The following is a 27,494-nucleotide window of genomic DNA, read 5'->3' as shown; positions in this document are numbered from 1 at the left end:
GTTGGGGCAGTGACAAAGGGCTGAGATTAGCTCCACTGGTCGCGCAAACAAAGTTAGATAAATTAGATCATTATGGATACTAATTTGCCCATCCTATACTCACCTATCTATGCTTGCGGGGGTTGAGCTTCAACTCTCTGGTCCCGGCTCTCAACATTCAGTCGACTGGTATACAAGTTCCCAAGCCCTCTGGGCTCTGTCATATCTGTATCTGAACCTGCGTATGGAGTCTGTTTTTATCGTTTCGTTTCCTTGCTCTTTCCAGTTATTTACTACTGCGACGCATAAATAGTTTATAATATCCCCGTGATTCATTCCCTCAGCGGCTGCCATGCCTCGAATCTCATCCATACAAGTTTAGTTCTCTCAGCATGTACTCTCCCGCCTCGAGTGCTAGGATAACACACAGTTACTTCACTCTCTGCACTCCCTCACATGCGGTCTTACCCACAATGGCACTCTACAGCGCTGCCTCGTCGCAACTGCAGCCTTACTGCATATTGCTGACCTCGCTTGCCAGGTGAGGCGCCAGCAACACACTGCGCGCGTACAACTCCACTGCTCCGCACCTATAGTGTGTCTCTTATGTGTGGCTAGTGACGTTAGTTTCCACTCCCGGTGTGTTCAATCGTGGTATTTCCACACCTGGTGTGCCCAGTCATGGTACAACCACACCTGGTATGCCCAGTCACGGTACTTCCACACCTAGTATGCCCAGTCACGGTACTTCCACACCTGGTATGCCCAGTCACGGTACTTCCACACCTGGTATGCCCAGTCACGGTACTTCCACACCTGGTATGCCCAGTCACGGTACTCCCACACCTGGTATGCCCAGTCACGGTACTTCCACACCTGGTATGCCCAGTCACGGTACTTCCACACCTGGTGTGCCCAATCGTGGTACTTCCACACCTGGTGTGCCCAATCGTGGTACTTCCACACCTGGTGTGCCCAATCGTGGTACTACCACACCTGGTATGCCCAGTCATGGTACTACCACACCTGGTATGCCCAGTCATGGTACTACCACACCTGGTATGCCCAGTCACGGTACTCCCACACCTGGTATGCCCAGTCACGGTACTCCCACACCTGGTATGCCCAGTCATGGTACTTCCACACCTGGTGTGCCCAATCGTGGTACTTCCACACAGTGGGAGGAGTACAATCCCACCCATCCCGTGGCCGGAGGTGGACTGGTTACAGTGATGATACAAAATAGTTTTTAGGTAAACCCCAAATGGTGCAGGTTTATGAACTCCTCCATCCCCAAATGGTGCAGGTTTATGAACTCCTCCATCCCCAGATGGTGCAGGTTTATGAACTCCTCCATCCCCAAATGGTGCAGGTTTATGAACTCCTCCATCCCCAGATGGTGCAGGTTTATGAACTCCTCCATCCCCAGATGGTGCAGGTTTATGAACTCCTCCATCCCCAGATGGTGCAGGTTTATGAACTCCTCCATCCCCAAATGGTGCAGGTTTATGAACTCCTCCATCCCCAGATGGTGCAGGTTTATGAACTCCTCCATCCCCAGATGGTGCAGGTTTATGAACTCCTCCATCCCCAAATGGTGCAGGTTTATGAACTCCTCCATCCCCAGATGGTGCAGGTTTATGAACTCCTCCATCCCCAAATGGTGCAGGTTTATGAACTCCTCCATCCCCAGATGGTGCAGGTTCTCACAATGTGCAACAAAGCACACAGTGAGTAAACAACGCTACAATGATATATAGCCTATTAACGTGACCAAATATTTGCATCAGCGATGACGAACTTGGAGAGCGGCGACACTAATTGTAGTTTGTGTTAAGAAGAACGGATAACAATAGATAAACAAGCAAACAATTAATTGATTTATAAATGAAATAAGAGACTTGGGGCAGGAGAGGATATGGATATTATCAGGATATATCATCAGGATGGAAGGATAAGGATATTATCAGGAGAGAGCGCTAAGCCAGCATAACAAAAGGAGGGTGGAAGGTGTACGCGAAGAGACTCTTACACATGTAAGAGAACGAGAGTGAGAGAATAATGCTGAACCATTAGCTCGCCCCCTTCATAGACACTCATGAAGCAGACAATGTACGTGTCCACGACAATGTGTGCTGGGAACGCTAACTGCTGATATCAATGGTGCCGCTGTTGGGCTTGGTACACACACAGTCATCACACACCAGACACTGACGAGGTCTTAGCAAGGCCCCCCACAGGTACACTTACTGATGGGAGCGTTGTGCTGCGGCCTGGGGCGCCTCCCGACCCCCCCTGTGTCAACCCTGTGGGGAAAACAGTCTTACGAACACAATACACAAGTGATTGGTTTGGGGATAGGCAAATCAATATATAAATTGGTAGGCAAGTCGATCAATGGATACATGATACTTCTACATCAAGTGTATCGTCTGTGGAAGCAGTGAGGGGGCATGGCACTCACCCAGGATGACCCCGAGGGCCAGGAGGGCCAGGCAGGAGAGGGCCACAGCCACCGCCGACGTCACCAAACATCTCCGGCTCCATTCGCAGAGTTCTGTGGGTGGCAGGTGTTGAAACGTGCTGGCACACAGGTTATTACAGGTGTTTTAAACATCAGCCTCAAGGACTCGTGAATTTAGTCTTTTTTATAATATATATATATATATATATATATATATATATATATATATATATATATATATATATATATATATATATATATATATATATATATATATATACAGGCGATTTTAATTATAATGTGAATTAATTTAAATATTGAATCCATAAACAGATTCAAATGTAGATATGATAAAACCAAGAGTTGAAGCTCAACTCCCACAAGCACAGCTAAGTTAGGTGAGTAGGTATACACACACGCACGCACACACACACACACACAGAGGAATAGGCTCAGGAATTGACGGTTGAGAGGCGGGACCAAAGAGCCAGAACTCAGCCCCCGCAAGCACAGCTAGATAAGTACACACACACATCACATACACACACACGACGACACAGCTACTGAATCCATGAAGGACGCGACATTTACCCCCGGGGTGAACCAAAATTTATCAATGAATAAATCCACAAGGGCCGTAATGAGGGTTCGAACTTACGGCCAGGATGATCCCAGACTCGCCTTAATCGACTGAGCCACGACGTGGTAAAAAGAATTGCAACCGGGATTGCTACTGCTCTCACACGAATCCCAAAATCTCTCCGATACACAAACTGGGGTTTTACACAACTCCCCCATGTGAATTGCTCTTGTGGATTTATTCATTCGATATTATCACCCTATTGTGATTTGTGTATGTACAAAATTGATCATATAATGTAAGGCTTCGTCTAAGGGTTAAGGTTTGACAAGGGCTACTCACCGTGTGGAGGTGGTGGTGGTGGTGGAGGGGGGCGGCTGCCACTGAGTGATGACGGAGTACGACCCCGCCTCAGTCCTGAGCGTACTGATACAGCTGCGACCTCAACCTTTTGCTCCTGCGACCCATTTTTCCCTTACGAAGTCGACACGTTTCCCCCCCAGGCGGTCGATGAAGTTGTGTACTTCGAAGGCTGACCTGTATGCGTCGACGGACGGCCTGTATGCGTAGACAGGTGGCCGGTGTACGCAGCTAAGTTGCTTGAATACGTCAACAAATGGTGGAGGGGTTTTGGTCTACGGTTGACCACATGTCCTGATTAAGGTTGGGCTTCAGGCGCTGTCACTGGGCGATCCTGTGTGTTGGACTCTAGCAGCCTGGCTGTCATGTCTACTCCCCACCTCTATACCATTTTTCCTGTTTACTGTCATATTAAATATAATATATTATACACAACAACGATCACAAAAACACTGATGCAAGTAATCTTAGGAGGCAGAAGGCAGACATAAATAATAAAACATTGACGCTGGAAACGCAAATGAGTCTAAGAAACATTGTGGAAATACTCTTAGCCGGCACGCGGGACCAAGAAGCGGAATGCCTTGAAAGAAGTCACCACCAGGTAGAAAAGTGCTAGTAGGCGGGGGCCATGAGCTAGATCTGATTCCCTTCTAGTTACTGTTAGGTAAACACATCGACCTCAAACATCAACTTACAATGTTCCGGTACATTAAAACACTATAGCATAGTCTAACAACACAGGAGGCTTGCATGAGCACCAGGGCATAACACAGCAGGCCTGCATGAGCACCAGGACATAACACAGGAGGCCTGCATGAGCACCAGGGCACAACACAGCAGGCCTGCATGAGCACCAGGGCATAACACAGCAGGCCTGCATGAGCACCAGGGCACAACATATCAACACAGCACGTGAGCACAATAACAGCCCAGCGCCGCCACTACAATGACTGACCTTCACCGTTGTGTAGCGACGGCCAAGGACGGAGACCTCTTTTGTTTTGTTTTACACAGCTGGCCGCAACAGCAAGTAAAGAACTTCCGGTTGTATGAAACTGTGCTCTTTCTTCTTGTTGATAGTAGGTGCAGTTTGCATGAAGGGTTTGTCTTCTGAAACTGTGCTCACCTGCTACAGTGATCTCAGAGATGTCAGGTTATAGATGCTTTCGCGTTCTTTGTATTTTTTTTACAGATCTACGTTAGAGTTCTTTGTCGTATAAGACTGGGAAGGAAGTTGTGGACGGAGGTGGCTTCCACGACTTCTTTTAATGCATTCCACATGCTGGCCACTCGTTCAGGACACGAGTATTTCCCTACACTTCTCTGGCTCGTCTGCGTTTCCAGATTCCGCCTATTTTAGCCAATCCCATTTTCTTTTAAAGATACTATCCTTGTCCACCTTGCCTATTCCCTTCAGTATTTTGTATGTAGTGAACATATTTCTTGTTACTTCTCCCCTGAAGGATTGTGAGGTTGAGTTTCCTTAACCTGTCCTCATAGCTTAATCCTCTTGGAATAGTCGGTACAGTGAAGGACTCTTTTTGCAGGTCGGCGATCGATTTCCAATAGTCTAATTGGTTGGGTATTATTCCTTCCCCTTCGTATTCTTCCCTATTCGCAAATTGCAGTTAATACATAGTCATTAAAACACGAGAAACTACTCGCACATTGCATAGGAACTTTCTTTATTACTGAAGGTTTAGGAAGTGAGAGAACTACCCGAATGAGTCGACTCGTAGGCGACAATATTTTCGGACTACGCAAAGCTAATGAGGAAAGCTAATTACACGCGAGGAGGGCTTGTAGGGTGCTGCCGGAACACCTTAAAGATCTCCACGTGCAGGCATGATAATGGCTGTTACAAGACTGTTAAGTGTAAGGTGATAAAGAGATAGAGCGGATAACAGGAGTCCTTCTAAAGAAAAGCATCTACGAGATGGGATATAACACGACAAGTGAACACTACAAGTGACACAGGCAGCCATATCGGACAAACATAAGCACAGCGTTTACAATTTAAACAAGTACTGTTTCTAGATAATTTATACAGCCTGTGTAAGATCACACTAGAATACCCAGCACTGCCATGTAATTTGCATAAAAAGAAACTTGACAAAAAGTGTAGTAGTTTATATCAGGACTAGTATCTGAATTAAACTACGCTACGAGGACAGGTTTAGGGAATTTACATCTACCAACTATATAGGAGAGAAGGAGGAGAGGGGATATGGTCATTATGTACGAAATACTAAGGTGATTATATAGGGTGGACAAAGACAGCCACATTAAATAGAAATACAATAAAACAATTGGGCAAAGCTGTAAGTTGGAAAAGTAAACGAGTCCAAAACCCGTATGAAAAGTCTACCCTGTACAAGAGGTTAACTGGAAGACGAAGGCCTGGAAGCCACCTCCAGCCACATCCTCCAGGTCACACATGCCACAGAACAGAGGAAACTAATAAAGGTCCAGAAGGAAAGAGAGCGACATGGCTCCCTCCCTCCCTCGGGTCTCATATCCTTCTCTCAATTAATCTAATCATTTTTAATTGATCATCAAAACTGTTTTCCTGCCGTCCTGAAGGCACTACAAATGGGATGTTCCAAGGCAACACAAGGTGCTCCATACCGCCAACTTTCACCAGCACACGCGCACAAGTCCTGTGCCAGACTCAAGACACATCACCTTCACAATATAGACATTTCCAGCCATGGCTCTTCTACTCAAACCCGTGCACTGGTACACTGTAAGACTCGGACCAGGGCGGAGCTCGACACGCAGCAGCAGAGGTAGAGGCAGGAGTAGAGGCAGTAGAGACAGCGTGATGATGGTGGTGGTAGTAGTGATAGACAGGGACTGAAGGGTGGCGTCGGGGGGTGGCAGAACCGTAAGGCTCCACTTCCTCCTTGCCGGATGTTGGCCATTATTAACCCGCTGGCTACTTCATATTGGCTGACTCAGCCTCCCCCTTTCCCTCCCCTTCTGGAAAATGTTAAGGTGGTGCCGGGGAGTGGAGGAAGAGGAAGGGGTGATGAGGGCAGGGAAGCGAGCACCCTCGCTACAGGGAGAAAAAGGGCGGGACAGGTAAAAACAGTCAGGTGAATCAGGTGATACCAAACCTGTATTTACCCAGGTCTTTCCTAAATCTAAACTTATCCAATTTATATCTATTGTTTCGCGTTCCATTAAGTGTTGATATATTTAATTACCAACATCTTATTTATGCCCATTCATCCACTTGTACACCTCAATCATGGCATCCCTAACTCTTCCCGTTTCTAGAGAATGTAAATTAAACCCTTTCAATCTTTCTTCATATGAAAGGTTTCTAATTTGTGGGATTAACTTAGTCATCCTACGCTGGACGCGTTCTAGTGAATTTATATCCATTCTATAGTATGATGACCAAAAGTGAACTGCAATATCTAAATGGGGCCTAACAAGAGCAAAATATAGCTGAAGAATGACACCAGGTGTTTTAGTGCTAACGCTCCTAGAAATAAATCCCAGTGTCATATTCGCCTTATTTTGAATGTTTATACACTAGTTTTTTTTTCTGCTATTCATGGTCCCATATCTTTTTCACAATCAGACAGCAATTTCAATACCATCCGGCTGATATATTGTAATTATCATCATTGCTGTTTGTCATCAATAAATTGCATCTGCCAATCTTTCGACCATTTCGAAGGACTGTCTAGATCGTCTTCAAGTGATTTTGAGTCTTCCTCTGAATTCATTTCCTGCTTAATTTTTGTATTGTCGGCAAATGTGCAAATATCGCTGCTCAGTCCTGAATCTAAATCATTTATATACATTATAAATAACGGAGGTCCCAGAATAGAGCCTTGAGGCACTCCACTTACAACAGTTTCCCACTCTGACTTAAAGAGTTAGTACAAATGTGCTTGTTTCCTTTGGCACAACCATGCTCTTATCCAACTTAAGATAGGGGACTCATGGTACTAGTGGTGCTATCTTGTTCTTCTATCTTCGTGTGGCACTGTATCAAAAGCTTTGCTAAAGGTACAGGATGCCACAATCCTTTCCACTATCGACTGTATCAAGCTCTTCCACTGGAGCAGAGGCCGCACAACGGCCTTATCTCAAGACCTTTATGTGTGTCAGGCTGGGGAGATAACAGAACAATACATATTTATCTCATATCTCTCCTATTTGCGTTATTCTGTATATTTAGTAATACGTATTGCTAACAGGGAGATAAGTAAACAAAAACTGGACCTTGTAGACAGTCATTCGTGCTAACGAAGTGGATCGAATAGACGGGAAAAAAAGGCAACAACTAAACAATAAACACCAAAAAGAGTGAACATTTACCGATAGTGAGAATGAAAGGGAAAAACTGACCGGAAAGAACAAGTAGAAAAGTACCTAGTTGTTAATTTCTTTACGTTGTGTGTTGTACCTAGAACACAAGAGACTGCAAAGGCTCGAGGAGACTGAACAGAACCCAAGTCGATTGAAGAGGAAACATAAAGGAGATGAACCGAAAAGGATTATAAATCGTAAATGAGCAAAACAAACGAAGAATAATGGAGTTCATGAGCCCGCCACGCCCAAGGGGGCGTGTGGTGGGGAACCTTCCCCGCCCACGGGGCGCGCGGTGGGGAAACCCCGCCCAATGTACGGATGACACACCCAGCGATACAACCGCTTCAGCTGGCACGTCAGTGTCGGGGGAGTACCCCAGGCGTGCCCCAGGCGTGCCTCGGGCGTGCCCCAGGCGTGCCCAGGGTAAACGTCCCTCACGTAACATTGAATCAACCTTGATCTGCCATTACTGGAACACCTTCCAGTTGGGGGTAAACATGTTAGAATAGCGTCAAATCGACGTTATGGACGTAGACTCACCGTCGTTTGACCAACAGGTGCGCCCTGCATGGGTTGTGCCCGATAGGGTGCAGAGAGCCTTTAAGGTTCATCATTAACATGGACCGTGAAGGGTATAAGGCGTATATTTCGCGGCGAGTGCTCGCGACGCCGCGTCAAGGGGGACACCATGGCATTAACCGACCCAGGACAGGAAGCAAGAAACACGCAAGGGTTGCTCATCCACATTTCCAGTTTTTCTTGAAGGGTTGCTTTATCCAGCAATACTTGACGCAAGGGTTGCTTCATCCAGCTTTTTTCGACGCAAGGGTTGCTTCATCCAGTACGACAAATGTTTCCTTGACTGCCCTGCTATATAGTCGTAATGGCTTGGCGCTTTCTCATGATCATTCCCCACATTCCCTTGGCTGCCCTCCACCCTCACCTACACCACCTGGCTGCCCTCCACCCTCACCTACACCACCTGGCTGCCCTTAGCTCGGAGTCTTGCATTAAAACCATGTTCTTAAGATGGTTACGAAGTAGGGGCTCAACGTTGGTTACGATAACGTACAAAACGCGACCTATTAGTGGAAACGACGGGTCGGACAGCATAATTGAGTGGTCAAATGACAGTACGGTAGTTAAGGATACAAGTGATCATGAGGTAAGAAAGATACATTAGTCTTAACTTGCAGGGAAGGGAAGGGAACTGCCAAGAGAAAGTACCAAGCCATTACGACTATATACTGCAGGGTTGCCAGATCCGAATGGCTGAAAGTAGCGAGCTAATTCGCTAAAAGTAGCGAAATTTGTAATTAAAGTAGCCCAATATTTTGTTTAGCGGCCGATACGGTTTTCAGAACAATGTATTTTAATACATAGAGTAACAGTGTATGATTGGATCAATATTATCACTGTATGTATATAATAAAAAACACGTGATAATTGGATAACATAAATATTTGCTGCATGAAGCATAATTTACGTGGTAAATTATCTTTCGTGCAGCGAATATTGGTAAGTTAGCCAATTATCACAGTTTTTGTATTATAAATAATGGGTATGGAGTCCCACCACGTTTTCACAGTTGAAGACTATCAAGAAGAGCTTGTCCGTCTGTAACTACAACCTAATTCTTGTATATTGCAGAATAACATGTTCAAGTTCAAGTATGTTTATTGAGACAAGAATACATCTCAAAGGGATAGAGTAGCTTAGGCTATTTCTACCCTCCTGGACTCACATGTTATCACTGACATGCGTGGCATCAAATGATGTACAACAAGTGTCTTTTTCTTCAAGATATGTTTTGATTCTCAAGATTGATGTCAAAAGTTATAGTCCCATTCGATTTATCAGTTTAGGTTTCTCAGACGTTACTCTCGAAAATATTCGTTCAACCAGGGCATTACTGATTAGTAAGCTGTATATTTTCAATGACCTAACCTCAGTGAGGTGAATTAGTCTGGGCTCGCCAGCAGCGTGCTTAACAGTTAATGCTTTGGTCCAAAATGTCGATCGGCATGTTGGAATTTGTCTCTAAAGTAACTTGTAACTAGTTGGGTAGTAACTTGTGAGTAGTTGACGACGTCTACTTTCCATTGCATTAAGCTTAGACTGGTTTAGACTTAGACTGGTTCCTGACAAAGGTGTCAACTGCAAGGGATCTATCCCATCATTTATATGTCTGTAAATCTCTAGATAACTTTATCTTCTTAATGAAGACCTGTGGAACCAGCTGTAGCTTTCTCTTATCATGAAGTCGATGCTGGAAGGTAATTCGTCAGATGTATGTGAACAGACCAAATGCAGGGAATCACGTGCATTTGATAAGAAACTAATAAGGGATACCTTTCTTCCTCACAGTGTAAAGAGAGATGAGATACACACGGAGTTGATGTCCCGTGCGGGCAAGACGTTGCTTCAGATCAACTCTAACACAGCCAAAATAATCTTTGAGGTGTTGATACAAGGCTTCAGAGGTGGTGCTTGTGACTGAAACTAGTCCCCATAACCTGAGGTAAAATCCTACTGTGTTTACCTTTATAATATCGTACACAGACACACAAATGTTCTTCACACGCAATATCTGTCTACACTCATCTATAAGTGGTTTACTAATGGTCCATCGCTACAGATTGGTACTCTCCACTAAACAGTTAAGTACTATCATTTCATGAGGATGGATTGCTTGCCTAGACATTACCCGGGAGGAAGCATTAAGGGCAACTAAGGTTAGGAAATCTATCACCCCTGGGGGAGGCTTAATTACCTCACCCTGCGGTTACTTTTTCTTTCCTAGATCCCGCGGATCAACGTCCATACCCATTGTGTGAGTGGTAGTGGACCCCATCAACTCTGAGAGAGAACTCTATGAACATCAGAGGCCAGAGACTGTTCAACACGCTTCCACTACACATAAGAGGCATATAACTGGCCGACCCCTCACAGTGTTCAAGAGAGAGAACTGAATAAGCACCTCCAAAGGATACCTAATCAACCAGGCTGTGATTCATATGTGAGGCTGCGAGCAGCCGCGTCCAACAGCCTGGTTAACCAGTCCAGCAACGAGGAGGCCTGGTCGAGGACCGGGCCGCGGGGACGCTAAGCCCCGGAAATACCTCAAGGTAACCCATACCCTTTGTGAGAGCTGTAGTGGCACGGGATGGATATGGGGGGATAGGTATACGTTACAACCACAGAAAATGGGCTTTCCAGAAACTGAACCTCAATGCACACTTAGCTAAGCAAGTGGCAATCTTGTGAAGCTAATTACACAAAGTATCAATGGTGGTTTACAGCCCAAGTGGTTCAAGAAGTGAGCCACCGGTCTCTACACACAACACTTTACAATGATAATACCACGGTGTTGTGGGTATCGTGCGCCTGGCAGTGAGGTGGACGCCGGACCATAGTAAGCTTCCCTAAGAGTTAAAGTCAGTGTGAGTGGTGAGTGTGACGGTGTGAGGGTGTGGAGGCTCGTCAGTAAGGAGAAGCTCTTGACTGAAAACTCCTTATATATATTTAATTCTGCAAACGTGTATCATCCGAGCTTTAGGTAATATTCAATTATAATTTTGTTATGTATCACATAGATTAAGGACCTGCCCGAAACGCTGCGCGTACTAGTGGCTTTACAAGATTGTAAATACTGTACTATTCAATGTATTCTCACAAACCCAATGTACCTTCTTGTATATATATAAATAAATAAATAAATAAATAATAATAAATAATCATTTAAGCACAGTGTGGGGGGAAATGTTAATATATTTCAGATAGATGGATTGTGCTAATATATTATTTTGTACAAATACTTTGCGTAATATGTTCAGCTAATTGTTGACCAGACCACACACTAGAAAGTGAAGGGACGACGACGTTTCGGTCCGTCCTGGACCATTCTCAAGTCGATTCAGTTAATTCCAATTCAGGCACTTTAGGTGAATTCCTGATAGGATACATGATCAACCAGGCTGCGAGCAGCCGCGTCCAACAACCTGGTTGATCAGTCCAGCAACCGGAATGCCTGGTCGAGGACCGGGCCGCGGGGACGTTGAGCCCCGAGATCATCACAAGGTAACCACAAGGAAGGTGGTAAACTTTCAACAGTGGTACCTGACCTTTGCCTGCATTCACTCACAAGGTCACAAGCCACAATGCAGGACAGAAAACTGGAGATGCTTTTTTCACCCATGGAACCGCCTACCCGCCGAAGCCGTAAATGCCAAAAAAACTACTGAATTTTAAAATCCACCTTGAAAAATATCACCAGGACAAAAAGGGGGGATGGATCTTAGACAAGCCGCCGGCTTCCTGGATTCGTCGAGGCCACTAGAGAGATAATGGTCCCTCAGGTACATTCAGGTAAACAAAAAGACGGGTATGGAAGTATCGGCTTCCATACCCGTATCGGGAAGTATCGGAATCCAGTAAGTTCAGTAGAACTTCGGTTTCAACTCTTTTTAACCCTGTCGTAGCTCAGTCGATTAAGGCAGTGTCTGGGATGCTCCCGAACGCAGGTTCGAATCCTCGTCACGGCCCTTGTGGATTTGTTCATCGACCAGTGTGAGTTAGGCCTGGAGCTAGTTATATTGGGCTGTAGCTGCGGGGCCAGATAATGCTACAAGTTACACTATTCATAATTATTCTCCAGTGCACGAGCGTGGTGCGTGACTAATTAACTAATTGTAAGTAGCTGCAGGATGAGAGGCTCGAACCTGCCTCCCCACCGTCCACAACTCTACAAAAGTGAACTTTAGGACATGTTTTCGCCGGTTATCTTTTCTTAGCCTCTTGGTCTCCAAGTTGCAGGGTTCAGGACCTCCTTGTCCACGTTTGTCGTGTCACGTGCATAATTTGCATGCACGTGGCGAGCAGTGATAATACGACTCTATCATGTGGTACAATGCCTTATGGGGGAGACGTGGGCACGTGGTGGCCCCAACACCAACAGTGTGTGACGATCCTGCACCGTCACTCCCACTCACTGTATACACGTGGAGGAAGTGCAGCGGCAACAAAATGTCCTGAATTTTGTAGCAAAGTAGTCTACGTCGTTAGCTGACAACCTTAGGACCTGATATTAATCTGTAAGCAGTCCCCTCGATTGTTTCAAGCGTGGGTTGGACATGTATATGAGTGGGATTGGGTGGTTATAAATAGGAGCTGACTCGGATGGGCTAATAGACATTCTGCAGTTACCTTTGTTCTTACGTTCTTAATCTCCGGTCAGGACAGAAACGGTTTGGCACGTTTCGTTTCAGATGATGCCTATATTCACCCAGCAATTTAATAGGTACCTGGGCGTTAGAACACTGTTGTGCGCCGCATCCTATTTATTCAAATATCCGTCAAAATAAAAATAAATCGTGATTTTACATTTTCGTATTAATAGACGTGATTACTACTCCCCCGCCCCAAGTGGGCGGCCGCCAACACCCAGCCCCAACACGTCAGGGTCAACTACAGACGACCTTGGGCGGGAGCGCCCCGGGGTAGTGCGCCCCACGCGGCTAGACCAGTTAGGAGAGCTTGGCCTATGTCGGAGGCTCCTGGTGCTCCTTGTCGTCGCCTACTGGTTATCATCAGTTTTACTTCTTCCAGTTGTATCCGGGTTCCTGGATTTGGACGATCCTGGACGAGCGTTTGGCTCGTCTAGTTTTGCGTGTGTGTATTCACCTAGTTGTGTTTTGCGGGGGTTGAGCTTTGCTCTTACGGCCCGCCTCTCAACTGTTAATCAACTGTTTACTAACTTTTTTTTTCCCACACCACACACACACACCAGGAAGCAGCCCGTGACAGCTGACTAACTCCCAGGTACCTATTTACTGCTAGGTAACAGGGGCATTCTTGGTGAAAGAAACTTTGCCCATTTGTTTCTGCCTGGTTCGGGAATCGAACCAGCACCACAGAATTACGAGTCCTGCGCGCTATCCACCAGGCTACCAGGCCCCTTTGTGTGTGTGTGTGTGTGTGTGTGTGTGTGTGTGTGTGTGTGTGTGTGTGTGATACAGTGTGGACGCAGCCTTAATGTTTCACGTGCTCAATACTGACCTCATTTGTATTCATCAATAAGTATAATATAAGATGACTGAACTAGTACAAGTGTGGCAAAATGAATTAGCTTAAGGTCGTTAGCAGTCTTCTTGCCGGTTCCACAGTGACCTAACCGACTCGTTACCATAAGGTTGCTGGTAAGTATTTTGACCATTCAAGAATGCCCTTAACGCCTACCTAAATACGAGAGAGACGTTGCGACTGCCCCAAAGTTATCAAACCAACAGACCTTTTTGATGACCAGACCACACACTAGAAAGTGAAGGGACGACGACGTTTCGATCCGTCCTGGACCATTCTCAAGTCGATTGAACCTTTTGTTCGTTCCGTAATGACTGTAAACGACCAATAAGCACCCGGTCGTACCCCCCATCCCCTGTGGTCCAGTGACACAGTAGTTGCTAACAACCGTCTACAAAGCCCGGACAAAGGCAGCAATTACCCGACTGACAGCGAGTGCCGGATTATCGAACACCAATCGTTAAGTGTCAGTGTTGACACCATTAGTGCCACGTTACACAAATGAGTTTCGAGAAAATAATTAAATATCGAGTGCTACCGCCAGGGGCGCTAAGGGCCAGCCAGTTGTCAACAATAGTGCGCGTGCGGGCGCATAAGAGTGCGCATATGCGTATGTGAGTGGTGTGTGTGTGTGTGTGTGTGTGTGTGTGTGTGTGTGTGTGTGTGTGTGTGTGTGTGTGTGTGTGTGTGTGTGTGTGTGTGTGTGTGTGCGCGCGTGCGCGTGCGCTTGCCTTGTGTTTACAAGAAGCGAGAACCATCACTACAACCTTCAGAGTGGGCGTAAATACCTGAAAATGTAAAGACCTGACAATGTTTCCAAACACCTGGAAATGTGACGACCTCAAACACCTGACAACGTTTCCAAACACCTGGAAATGTGACGACCTCAAACACCTGACAACGTTTCCAAACCTGACTGTGATGGAGCTGTATATTATCGCCCCAACACCCGCCAGACGGAAACTCAAACAAGAATAGATGAAATATATGAACCCGAAGAAGTTCAAAATATATATCAATTACAAAATCAAGCAGGTAAACAAGTGGCCCAAAGTGGCCCAAACAAGTGGCCCAAACAAGTGGCTCTGAGCAAAGCAAAACAAGCCCCCACAAGACGACCATGATTTTCTCAGATACATCACGTCATTGTGATTCGCCTGTGTATCTGGAGGGAGCATTCGGTAGAGGACTCCATGGCCTGCACCAAACTTATGCGGGTCCCTATAATAAGCCTTGACTACCAGCTCCGTGCCTTACGGGCTATTCATGCCCGTGCCACCTCTTGGCGTGGCTTAATCTTCATCAATCAGCTCCGTGCCTAGTTTTTGTTCCCAGTAGCTGAATCTAAAGCAGTTCCGTGCCCATTTACGGGCTATTCATGCCCGTGCCACCTCTTGGCGTGGCTTAATCTGCACTAGCTCCGTGTCTCCACACGCCTAATAGTTTCGGGCAGATTCCAGGTTATATAATATTTAGCAAGTCGTAGTAAAGGGGGTTACCCAGGAAGTGGTAGAAAATAATACAAATTATTTTCTCATCAGATGAAGGGACAAGTGACCAACCTTGTCTGTCCTGCCGTGGGAATCAGCCTTTACGGTTGTGAACTGAGTATACGCTGGCCACTACCCACCTCTATCATCACCATATATCTTTCATCATCACTTAGCTCTGATACCCCTTTCTTCAGTTTGGTTACTTCTCATCTGCTCCGTCACTTGAAGGTTCTGTCAGCTTCAGGATTATATGTTATCCATTGTTCCGTTTCTTGTTCTGTTCGTTCAAGGATTCCTGTATTTTGCTGTTTGGATACAGCTGTACTGGCCTGGTGATTGTTACTGTCTCCCATGTGCCGTGTGGTGCGTCTCCTCCTGTTTAGCTACTCAGAACGAAATATCCATGTAGCACAGGCTATGGTGAGCCCGTAATTTGAGTTCGGTTATTCGCGATAACCTTGTTATTCTGATATTTGGGTCAAAGTTTTAAATGGAGGTGGGGTTTCCTGCTTTTTCCCTGTTTCTTTTTCGCTTCTTCCCCGTCTCCTCCCACATGGAGTCTCATTTCTATTCACGAGATTCTCTCAGCAGATGCGTTAGTCACATGTTCAGCTCAACACTGAAGCGCTCACATTGAGTGACAGCGGGGCTAGTTGCACCATCTGTGCTTTATTAATGTTACACAGCTTAACAAACACCAGCAGTGAATACTAATGTGTTTTCCTTACTGTCGCCCTTGCAATGCAGTTCTAAAGTTAGAACTTTAGTTACATTTACATTTATTTACATTTCTGTATTTTTTTATTTTATAACTTAATTAGATTTGATTCCGTCGACATCCAGTTGTAATAATGGCTTGACTGTTGTGCTAGATGTTGTTGTTAAAGATTCAGCTACTCGGAACAAAAAGTTCCAAGTAGCACGGGCTATGGTGAGCCCATTGTAAACTTACCTGGCACAGGAGCGGGGCTGTAACTTTTTTTGTGTGTTGTGCCTGAGTGAAGGTGACCTCACATAGTTACCCTGCCTCATCTCAGGTCAGGTCATCACCATACTTACTGTTCACCTCACAATCATTGTGTTCGTACAGTGAATTCTTGCTAAATCTATTTTTGTTTCTATCATTCAGTCATTTGTCAGCAATTTTTAACTGTAACACGGTTTGTTTATTTCTATCATGTCTCAAAATCTATTCGGATATCCCTCAGTCGTATACTGTGTATTTACTGTGTATGTGCGTGTGTGTGTGTGTGTGTGTGTGTGTGTGTGTGTGTGTGTGTGTGTGTGTGTGTGTGTGTGTGTGTGTGTGTGTGTGCGGCTGTCTGCGTCAGACACGACAGCGGGCAGGGCGGTGTCGCAGGTGACACATCACCGTAATCACCCCAACACCCATCATCATACCATTTCCTATCCCAGTACACAGGTGCAGGACATAGGCGTGGTGTGTGGCCAGGTGTGTAGTTAATGAGGAGCAGGTGTGTATGTGTGGCCGAAGTGTAGTTGACGTATAGAGTAGCACATGTAGAGTATATAGATGTATATATATATATATATATATATATATATATATATATATATATATATATATATATATATATATATATACATAGCCCCACAAGCTTCATTCTCAACCCAGGAAACTCGGTGATTACTCACATTAGCTTCGCTGATAACATTGTGAATCACGTCCCTCGACATGCTTACTTTCCGAGGACATCCTCAACCATACATGATTTGTGTGTTAAATCCAAGACTTAATTCTCACGACGTCAGCTACCACACAGAGGCCTGGAAGGGGGGTTGAAATAGCCTAAGCTACTCTATCCCTTTGAGATGTATTTTGTCTTGTCTCAATAAACATGAACTTGAACTTGAACAGAAGCATGACTCGGGGGCCTCCTGCCCATCCTCTCGGCAGACCCCAAAGGCGCCCCCAACCATTCTCAAAACAACATCGCTACACCACTCATCCTACTCCGGCGCCCTTCCATGCCTCATCATTCATCACTGCGGTAAACACACACACACACACACACACACACACACACACACACACACACACACACACACACACACACACACAACAGCATGCGTCTGACAAGTGTGGCCCGGGTAGTTGCCAAGCTCAAGGCTACGCACCACAAACATAAGCATATCAGGACCTCACTTGTGTCACGTGGACGCCATCTTGAAATTCCTGCAGTGGGGGCAAATATTATTTATGTGTATTGTTGACCGTCAAGAAATCTTACGGATATAATTATTGTTATATATTATCCGGCTAACCACACACACCCACCCACACACACACACACCCACACACACACACACACACACACTAGGGGGCCTCGTAGCCTGGTGGATAGCGCGCAGGACTCGTAATTCTGTGGCGCGGGTTCGATTCCCGCACGAGGCAGAAACAAATGGGCAAAGTTTCTTTCACCCTAAGTGCCCCTGTTACCTAGCAGTAAATAGGTACCTGGGAGTTAGTCAGCTGTCACGGGCTGCTTCCTGGGGTGTGTGTGTGTGTGTGTGTGTGTGTGTGTGTGTGTGGTGTGGGGAAAAAAAAAAAAAAAAAAAAAAGTAGTTAGTAAACAGTTGATTGACAGTTGAGAGGCGGGCCGAAAGAGCAAAGCTCAACCCCCGCAAAAACACAACTAGTAAACACACACAAGTGCTAATAGCTCGATTCTGCAGACACAAACAGTAAATACAGACGCGTGTTTGCTCTTAAGCTCAGTAATAACCTTGGACCCTTCAAGCCCATCTGGGCGAGTACATTCAGATGAGTACTCAGACAGCTGCGGTCTAGACAGGGGCAGTCAGGAAAACATATCCCACTACACTCAAGATTACCCAAACAATATACAATACTGGGGAATACCCATATAGTATACAATACCGGGGAATACCTATACAGTATCCTAGCTTATTGTGTCATTTTTGGCACCGTTTTGGCGAGTAATTGCACAGAATTAGCTTGTTAGTACTGAGCACTAGCTTGCCTACAAGACCCCTATGGTTCACCATCACTCACATGATGGGTATGAGGTGCCACCCTCAGCTCTACTTGTTGAGTCAGTTCGTAGCCGAAAGGTCTCGAGTCTCATTCTCTGGGCAGGCCAGAGCCGTTTGGGTATGTTTCCTTTCACCTGCTACCACTTTTCACCTAGCAGTGAAATAGATACCAGGGAGTTGGGCAACTGTTGTGGGTTGCATCCTGAGGAAGGGCAGCAGTTGCCCCAGGGAGACTTGGATACAGCCTAGCAGGCTTGCTGTCCCCCCCTCGACTATTGGGAACCATTAGAAGAGATCTGGCAGCCCCGGCCTGACACTGGGAACACCGACGATAAGAAGCAACGCCTTTGGGAACCTCGTTTCATATGGGAAGTGAAGCGTGGGAGGAGTTCCACGAGGGTGGAGCCACCTGGGGGGAAGAGTTCCCCCCGGGGCACAGTGGAGGAGCTTTGTACCACGGGGAACAAAGGTGTTCCGCTCGTGGTACAACGTGGTATGGGAGGCAGATTGCAACAGATGGCGCTCTTCACACCTCGGTCCCGTGTTGGAGTGTGGCACGAGATAAGGCGAGATCGTCGCTGACTCGTTATCTCTCTTCTGCATTTAGACTGCAGCTGGAGGAGGTGGAGGCAAGAGGCGCCTGGAGGGCAGGGGACGGCAGGCGTGACGACCGACAGCGTGATACAGCGCACCAGTAATCACGTGCACCTGTTCACAGGATAAGCCCTGAGGCGCCAGGCAGGAGCGACTGCCTGCCTGCCTACCTACCTACCGGCTTGTAGCCTCTACATTTGGCGCCACGCAAGAAGAATGTCACCGTTGCATGTCACCTCGTTGAATATCACCTCTATCACCGTTGCGTATTGGTCCTCGAAGCGCTGGAGGCGGAATTTCAAAATCATATATTGATCTTCAGTGACAGAGGTCGAGTTTGACGGCTGTGTATTCACCTAGTTGTGTTTGCGGGGGTTGAGTCAAATTAACGTTAGCAACGTAGATTCAACGTTGATAACGTAGATTCAACGTTGATAACGTAGATTCAACGTTGATAACGTAGATTCAACGTTTATAACGTAGATTCAACGTTGATAACGTAGATTCAACGTTGATAACGTAGATTCAACGTTGATAATTTATACTGAGCCCACTAGGCATAAGATTCGGGTCGAGAGAGCGGGTGCGGGATGCGGTTCACACGCCACGCTGGGTCCAAGGGAAAGGGATGCGATAAGAATTCGGAAATTCTAGATAATGTACCTCGGGTAAACTTAGGCTGCACAGCGGCTGTGTACACTATCTGCCTCCACTACTTCACGCCCTGGGAACCCGGTTCATTCCATTTATTTTTACTCTGACCCCCTATTAAAATCCCTCCCTGAATCTGTGGTTCATTAGAGTGAATTTAGGGTTCATTAGACTCTCTATTTTAAAATGACTCTCCTCGTCTTCCCTATCTGTTGTTGTGAGCACTGTGCAGCGCTCATGCCTCCCTTGTTTGTTGTCATTTCCAAGCCTCTCAGTTCTGACATTTGTCTGGTACCATCACTGACTACGGGGGAAGTGATATCTGACTCTGGATAAGTCAGTTGTGTGTCTGGCAGCCAGTGTCACTTGTTTGACACTCCCCTCCCCCCCTCTCAGTTACGGTAGTTCCCCCTTCCCCCCCCCTTGCTCTAGTGTCAACACCAGTTTGACTCATCAGCTGAGTTTATGATACACATCCTTATCGTTCACTGCAAATTTCTTCCCCGTTATTCTTAGTTTCATATTTTCTTTTTTTTACTGTTGTTTTCTTTCCGATGTTGGCATGGAGAAGTTTGAGTTGCGTCTTCGCTTCATCGGCTAAGTATCCAGATTACGTACCAGAGTGCTGTCCACCCAGCCACCAGCGTCCTGTGTGTGTGTGTGTGTGTGTGTGTGTGTGTGTGTGTGTGTGTGTGTGTGTGTGTGTGTGTGTATGTGTGTGTGTGTGTGTGTGTGTGTGTGTGTAATTTATTTACATATATTTACTTGAGTTGTAAAGATTTTAGTCAACACATCCGGTGTGAGCTAACAAAACCTACCAAAGAATGTTTCAAAAGTACAATATTGACACCTTGTGATTGTCTCTCCAAGATTAATGGGATGGCCCGGTGTATGGGCGCGCCTCGGCTATGTGACGCTGCCCAACCCGTTCTCGCAAATTCGTAAAGTCAATATTGACTTATTAACTACGTGCATAGGTGATATACTAAACATAATAGATACCCCTAAAAAGATTCATAGAAAACACCGACCTTACCTAACCTTGTTAGTATCTTAAGATAAGCATCTTATTGCTTCGTAATTACAATTATTACTTAACCTATACCTATTATAGGTTAGGTAATAATTGTAATTACGAAGCAATAAGATGCTTATCTTAAGATACTAACAAGGTTAGGTAAGGTCGGTGTTTTCTATGAATCTTTTTAAGGGTATCTATTATGTTAAGTATGTCACCTATGCACATATTTAATAAGTCAATATTGACTTATTAAATTTGCGAGAACGGGTTGCGCTGCCAGGTGTTACAATGGGACTTGTGTATCAACCCGTCTTCCTAAGGTTTCCCAACGTCAAGAAACTGTCGTACTAATATGTCCTTATCCTAACCTACCAGAGGACCTAAAACGGAAAACGGGACAGTGTGTGTCAGTTTCGCCAGCCGCTTCCATTTTTTAGTACGACAATTTTTGGCCTTAGGTAGAGAATACGTCAAATTATGACGTTCTATTAGGAAGACGGGTTGCGTGTACAGTTAGTGAAACAGTAATGAGGTGTGTGTTTGTCTTCAGGTGTGAGGCGGACGTCCCAGAAGCAGGGCTAAGTATTCCGTCATCTCTCTCATCTCCACTCCCACCATCATGTAAGTAGCATGTGTTGTTATCACTTTGTTGTCACTATATTGCTTCTGTATCATTCATATGTTAAACGCACATTTACTAGTATTTACCAACTGGCTCAGGTATCATTCTCAGAGGCCTCCGTATTGGCAGGGGAACACACAGTTGATTGACAGTTGAGAGGCGGGCCGAAAGAGCAAAGCCCAACCCCCGCAAACACAACTAGGTGAATACACAAGATTAGGACGAGTTAGACCATCACCTGGTGCCCTAATTACCTAATGATCCTAATAACAGTCCGGCTTCCCCACTGGTCTCTACACAATCCTAGTGACCATAATTAGTCACCTCATAAGAACACATCCATACTACCAACGATGCATCTCACAAGTTCCACACACATGTCAGCCCATTACAATGAGAGGTAATATCTAGCAGCTAGGGGGGAAAATGTCGCCATGGCTAGACCATCGACGCATCCATGGCTCACTGTCGACTTCTCATGATGAATTGCAGATGAGAACAGTCCTAGCACCATCATCTCTTCCACAAGTGGTCTTTGCTCCTCTCTAGCCCTTCACGCCATACTTTCAGACACACACTCCATTGTGCTTCACCTTGCCATAACTTCCGGCTGTAAGCTTCCGGCCGGCACCCGGTCATTCAAGCTGCCGCCGCCTTGTTGTATAGCAGGAAGCTTTTAGAGGGGTTGACACCCTAGGCGTTTGATGCCTGGCGTTTTGCGAGGCTTTGGCCTGGATTCCTATCCTGGCTGGGTAGGATTTAATGGGCGCCAATCCTTAACTGTAGCCTCTGTTTACCGAACAGTAAAATGGGTATTTGGTTGTTAAACGATTTGGCGGGTCGTATTCCTGAGAAAATTAGGATTAAGGACTTGCCCGAAACGCTATGCGTGCTAGTGGCTGTACAAAAATGCAAGAACTCTCATATATAAATAAATAAATACATAACACCCTTTTTCTGAGCTGGATGTCAACTCTACCAGAGTCTCTGCTCAAACCCTTCATTTTCTATAATGCCAACGCATACGAATACGCGCAGCACAACAAAGTTGAAGCACATACTCAATCATTTTTCAGACTCAAAATATTAATTGCCCGTGATGCAGGGTTGTACCAAACAAGCGACAAACTAATATGCTACAATAGTTTGCTTAGCTCGTGCTTGTTTGGCCTGCACACATAGCCCGTCATTTAACCAATCTCGTTTGGTCAACGCTCGCTTATTTTAAATGGACAAACTTCACTGTAGACTCAGGGGTATAATATCATAATTCGGTTTGTCGAAGACAGGAAGCCTGTATGTATAAATATATTCATCACTCTCTATCTTGCTCTGATGAAGGCGAATTGAGCCGAAAACGCGTTTAGCATTCTCTTAATTCTTCAAATGTGGGTTTTCCGCATGTATATCCTAGGGTTGAATTGGTGCACAGTCTACCCTCATATACATCAGTTTTTGTTGAAGCTCACTCAGAGACAAAGTACGTGAACCATAAGGTAAACTTAAACATAACTAGGACTTGCTCTTTAAATACAGAAGTAATTAATAATAATTCATTGTGTCTGGGAACAGGCAGCTTATACGAAATGGTGTAATGAATTGACTGTGGAACATTGGGTGTAGTCCTGTGTTCCAGCGTAGGTGTAGAGGCACTGGAAACTCGTGTGTAGAGGCACTGGAAACTCGTGTGTAGAGGCACTGGAAACACGTGTGTACTCACCTAGTTGTGCTTGCGGGGGTTAAACAACGGCTCTTTGGTCCCGCCTCAACTGGTGTAGATTCCTGTTATGAACGTGTTCATGTGTGAACGGATCACGTTCCAACTTCAGTATATGTTTACGTGTCCTTGCGTGGGCGCGTGTCCATGGAAATGCGTACTTACCTAACAGTTTACAGACCAGAGTTTCAGCTCTTGGGCCCCGTCTTTCCAACTGTCTGTCGCTTAATACAATGATAGACGAGTCCGTTACTTGTTATATCTGCTTTTAAACTATTTTAGGTTTATTAGTTTGAATGTTTTTCCACATTATGCCCAAAAGCTTTGCATAATAATGGCATGTGTAACAACTGTGCCCTTCCTTTTATGTTCTCTGTACACACATTCTTTAGTTTACTTCATTTATTATGCACCCATACTCATCCTGTGGGTGGTAGTGGAAAGGTTACAAAGGCACACAATAGGCTCAAACTGAACTCCAAAACTTATTTAGCTGGGCAACTCACAGTTTGATAAACAAGTTTAAGCAAGTCTACACATGATTAGTTGAAAGAAATTTTGGTTTGAATTCCTGAATCTTATGTGTAATTCTGAGATTGTTTTGACACAGCTCATGCGGCAGATTGGGGCTTAATAGACTAAGTTAAGCTAACTAAAACAAAATAAACTGTTGTACTGTATATGCTAATAAACTGTGTAATTAGCTCATCGCCGTTGTAACTTGCTCAGCTACAAGAATTCATGGGTAGAGTTACAGATATCATGATGTGCCTCCATGACACTTCCAGCACTGCTCACAGAATGGGCAACTTCGCTAATGCCACACATGCCGCTCTAGACACTATAGGCCGTGAGCTGCCTTCAAAACAAGAAAATGAGGAGGTTGTCTGTTACCCAACCTGTGTTACGTCCTTGTCAGACAGGCACGGTCGACACCCACCTATGTGTGTGCGTGTAAAATGTAACTCTAAATTGTCTTTTACAATTATATTGGGTTTAATACGTTTTGCTTAAGCTCTTTCCAACATCTATGGAGGTACATTCAAGGTAAATATTAAGTGATTGATTGATGAAGATTACGCCACCCAAAAGGTGGCAGGGGCATGAATAGCCCCGTAAGTGGTATTTTTTTGGAGTGAATGTGATCTTTGGTCATGCAAGGATATACTGCATGCTGTGCTCGCATTTAAATCGTCAGTTCCTACTATCGCGGGGGAGGATAGTGCTTGACAGTATCTATGAGATGATTGATAAAGATTAAGCCACCCAAGAGAGAGTATCTATGAGGGTGTCCAGCTGCTGGACACTTTCATTACCAGAAGAGTGACAGTGTTGATGGTTTCAGTCTCCTGATAGTTCCCTTCCCTTACGGGATGGTTAAATGATTTCACCGTCAATTGAAGGCGGCTCTGATGACACAACATGACTTAATAACTTGAGTCCTGTAGCGCAGTGGCCTGCGTCCTTGCTTTATAACAGAGAACACTGGGCAGAGTCCTAAATTATGATTCCGGATAGTAGAAGAGTATCTGGAATCATCACACTTGCCGATCGATATGTAATAGGCCGGACCCATGAGCTGGGGCTCAGTTCTCGCTAGATTTTTTTTACTTGTAAAAAGAGCATCCTGCAAGGGTCTTAAGGCCTTGGCTGGCCTGCCTGTGTGGCCTTGAATATCAAGCCGGGTGTGATCTTGAATTTAAAAGTTGTATTTTGTCTAGGTTATATGTTTTTCCTCGTCCTGCATCACAGCAAGAACAATCAGATGAAAACATTAACCACGCACACATGCACGCACGCACGCACGCACGCACGCACACACACACGCACGCACACACAAACTTCAGAAACTTGCGTAAGGAATCGTTCAGGACCTGGTATACCACTTATGCCAGATCAATCCTGGAGTATGCAGCTCCAGCCTGGAGTCCATACCTAGTTAAAAACAAGACAAAGTTAGAGAAGATTCAGAGGTTTGCCACTAGACTTGTCTCGGAACTGAGAGGTATGAGCTACGAGGAAAGGCTAAGAGAGCTAAACCTCACGTTCCTGGAAGACAGAACAGTAAGGGAAGACATGATAACCACCTACAAAATTCTCAGGGGAAATGACAGGGCGGACAAAGAAACTCTTAGCACGGGTGGAACACGAACAAGGAGACACAGGTGGAAACTGAGTACCCAAATGAGCCACAGATGGCCTCGGGCCGGGCTTGGGGAGTAGAAGAACTCCCAGAACCCCATCAACCAGGTATCAACCAGGTATCAACCAGATACATTAGAGAATTTTTTCAGTGTCAGAGTAGTTAACAAATGGAATGCATTAGGCAGTGATGTGGTGGAGGCTGACTCCATACACAGTTTCAAATGTAGATATGATAGAGCCCAGTAGGCTCAGGAACCTGTACACCAGTTGATTGACGGTTGAGAGGCCGTCAAAGAGCCAAAGCTCAACCCCCGCAAGCACAACTAGGTGAGTACAGGGGCCTAGCGGCTGAGTGGACAGCGCTCGGGGGGTCGTAGTCCTAAGGGCCCGGTTCGATTCCCGGTCGAGGCAGAAACCAATGGGTAGAGTTTCTTTCAACCTGATGCGTCTGTTCACCTAGCAGAAAATAAGTACCTGGAAATTAAGACAGCTGGTATGGGTTGCTTCATGTGGAAGTGTGCGTGCGTGTTACAAATATATATAGTACACATAACAGAGGAAAAAGAGATTGGTTAGAAAGGCGGGGGTCCAAGAGCTAATAGATTGCAGGAACTGTAGGAATAAATACTAAAATACACACACGTGCGCGCGACATTGGAATGGCGTTCTAAAGTTAAGCACCGTTAGGTTTAACCAGTAACTGAACAGGTAACCACATGGAAACAGCCTTGGGCTTGGCTATAGTGAGACGTCTAGCCAACACTTGTAGGTGCAAAACTATGAAAACAGTAAACATAAAATAGGAATACTGAAGATCATCAGGACAAATGTGGGGGGACCTTCGACAACCCCTCGACTTCTGTCCTCGTCGAGACCACTAGAGAGAGAGAGAGTCGCCCTCAGGTAAATTCAGGTAAAAGGGAGTAACCTAGCTGAATTATAAAATCATTGACCATCACCGTTCAACAATTAAAAAAAAAGTATAGCCGCAAACGCCAGATTAAGACCTTCGCTGGCTCACTAATAAGATGATGTGCATCTCTCTTGATGGGGCCTCGCGGCTGAGTAGACAGCGCTCGGGGGTCGTAGGCCATAAGAGCCTGGGTTTGATTCCCGGCCCAGGCAGAAACAAATGGGTAGAGTTTCTTTCATTCTGTTCACCTAGCAGTAAATAGGTATCTGAGAGTTAGATGGCTGCTTCCTGGGGAGGTGTGTGCGTGCGTTAGAGAGAAATATATATGTAGTAGACATAATAAAGGACAAATAGATCAGTTAGAATGAGTCCAAGAGCTAATAGCTCGAGTTTGCAGGCTCACAAATAGTAAATGCACCAACGGCCCATTTCCAATTTAGTCAAATTTAAGTTGCCGGCTTCATGTCCCCCATCGAGGCCACTGGAGGTGGCAAGCCTCTGGTAATTCAAGTAGAATTTATCCACCACCTTCACACGATATGGTTTCCCATATTATAGTCTTGGGCAGGAAACCTATCGAGGCGGGCGGCCATATATGTTTTTGGTCTGGTGTTGGGTTTAAGGCATAATAACGGCAAGAATTTTTATTAAAGCCACCACAAGAGCTTACTGATCTACCGACACTTGTTGGTTGATCAGTCCAGGTCTAGAGTAAACTCAATATATGTACAGTATATCCAGTACGCGGTATACACCTCTATAGGTGTATACCGAGACGCGATATACACCTCAAGTTCAAGTATGTTTATTGAGATAAGAAAGAAATAAATCTCATAGGGATAGAGTAGCTTAGGCTATTTCTACCCCCCTTATATACACCTCTAAGTATATGTATATATATATACCCCGTGAAGCGCTACACACGGTCTTCTAATAATGCATGTGACAAGAAGACATCATTCACAGTTTATACTCACACAGGCGAGACTTAACGAGTGTTTACACCCGAAAACGTTGTCTAAACTTAGCGGGCAACTTGGCGCCGCGGCGTCCACACCAATGCGCACCTCTGCTCCCTGCGGCGGCCCACCGACCACTGCCACACCAGCCTCCACACACCTTTATTAACACTTCACACAATAATAATAACAATAAAACCAAACACATTAACATTATTATTATAACAAAATACAGAGGATTTTATTACAAAACTTACATACCTGGTATTTATATTATAACCAAAATATAATCAAGCGCACCACCTGAATAGATACATTTATTTGAGCTTATATCCTGCACACTGCCCCTTTAACCACCCCATATGTGCATAAGAAGGGGTTCCTCTGTGTAATATTATATGTGAATGAACTGGTTTTGTGTGTACTGAACCGAAAAGTATCAGAAACGGTTATGTACGATAAGACCAGAGACCCCCCCCTCCCCATAGTGGTCCGTGGAGCTGGAACTCAGGAAGCACTTATACGGTAGTGCTCCGTGGAATAGGACATCAAAGAAACACCA

The 27,494-nt window shown here is 45.4% G+C and overlaps 1 protein-coding gene across 1 annotated transcript in view; it reads right to left on the bottom strand.

The window, feature by feature from the left end:
• Positions 1–27,245, bottom strand: part of LOC123761036 (scoloptoxin SSD14) — a 33,014-nt gene extending 5,769 nt beyond the window's left edge. Inside the window, 5 exon segments of the mRNA XM_069339360.1 lie at positions 2,230–2,285; positions 2,444–2,547; positions 3,381–3,436; positions 3,438–3,786; positions 26,951–27,245. Coding sequence (XP_069195461.1) covers positions 2,230–2,285; positions 2,444–2,547; positions 3,381–3,436; positions 3,438–3,491 — 270 coding nt within the window. The 5' untranslated portion in view covers positions 3,492–3,786; positions 26,951–27,245.
• Positions 27,246–27,494: the final 249 nt, after the last annotated feature.

Source organism: Procambarus clarkii, chromosome 41 (genome assembly GCF_040958095.1).
Source record: "Procambarus clarkii isolate CNS0578487 chromosome 41, FALCON_Pclarkii_2.0, whole genome shotgun sequence".
NCBI classification, from domain to species: domain Eukaryota; kingdom Metazoa; phylum Arthropoda; class Malacostraca; order Decapoda; family Cambaridae; genus Procambarus; species Procambarus clarkii.
This window is presented reverse-complemented; position numbering and strand designations above follow the sequence as displayed.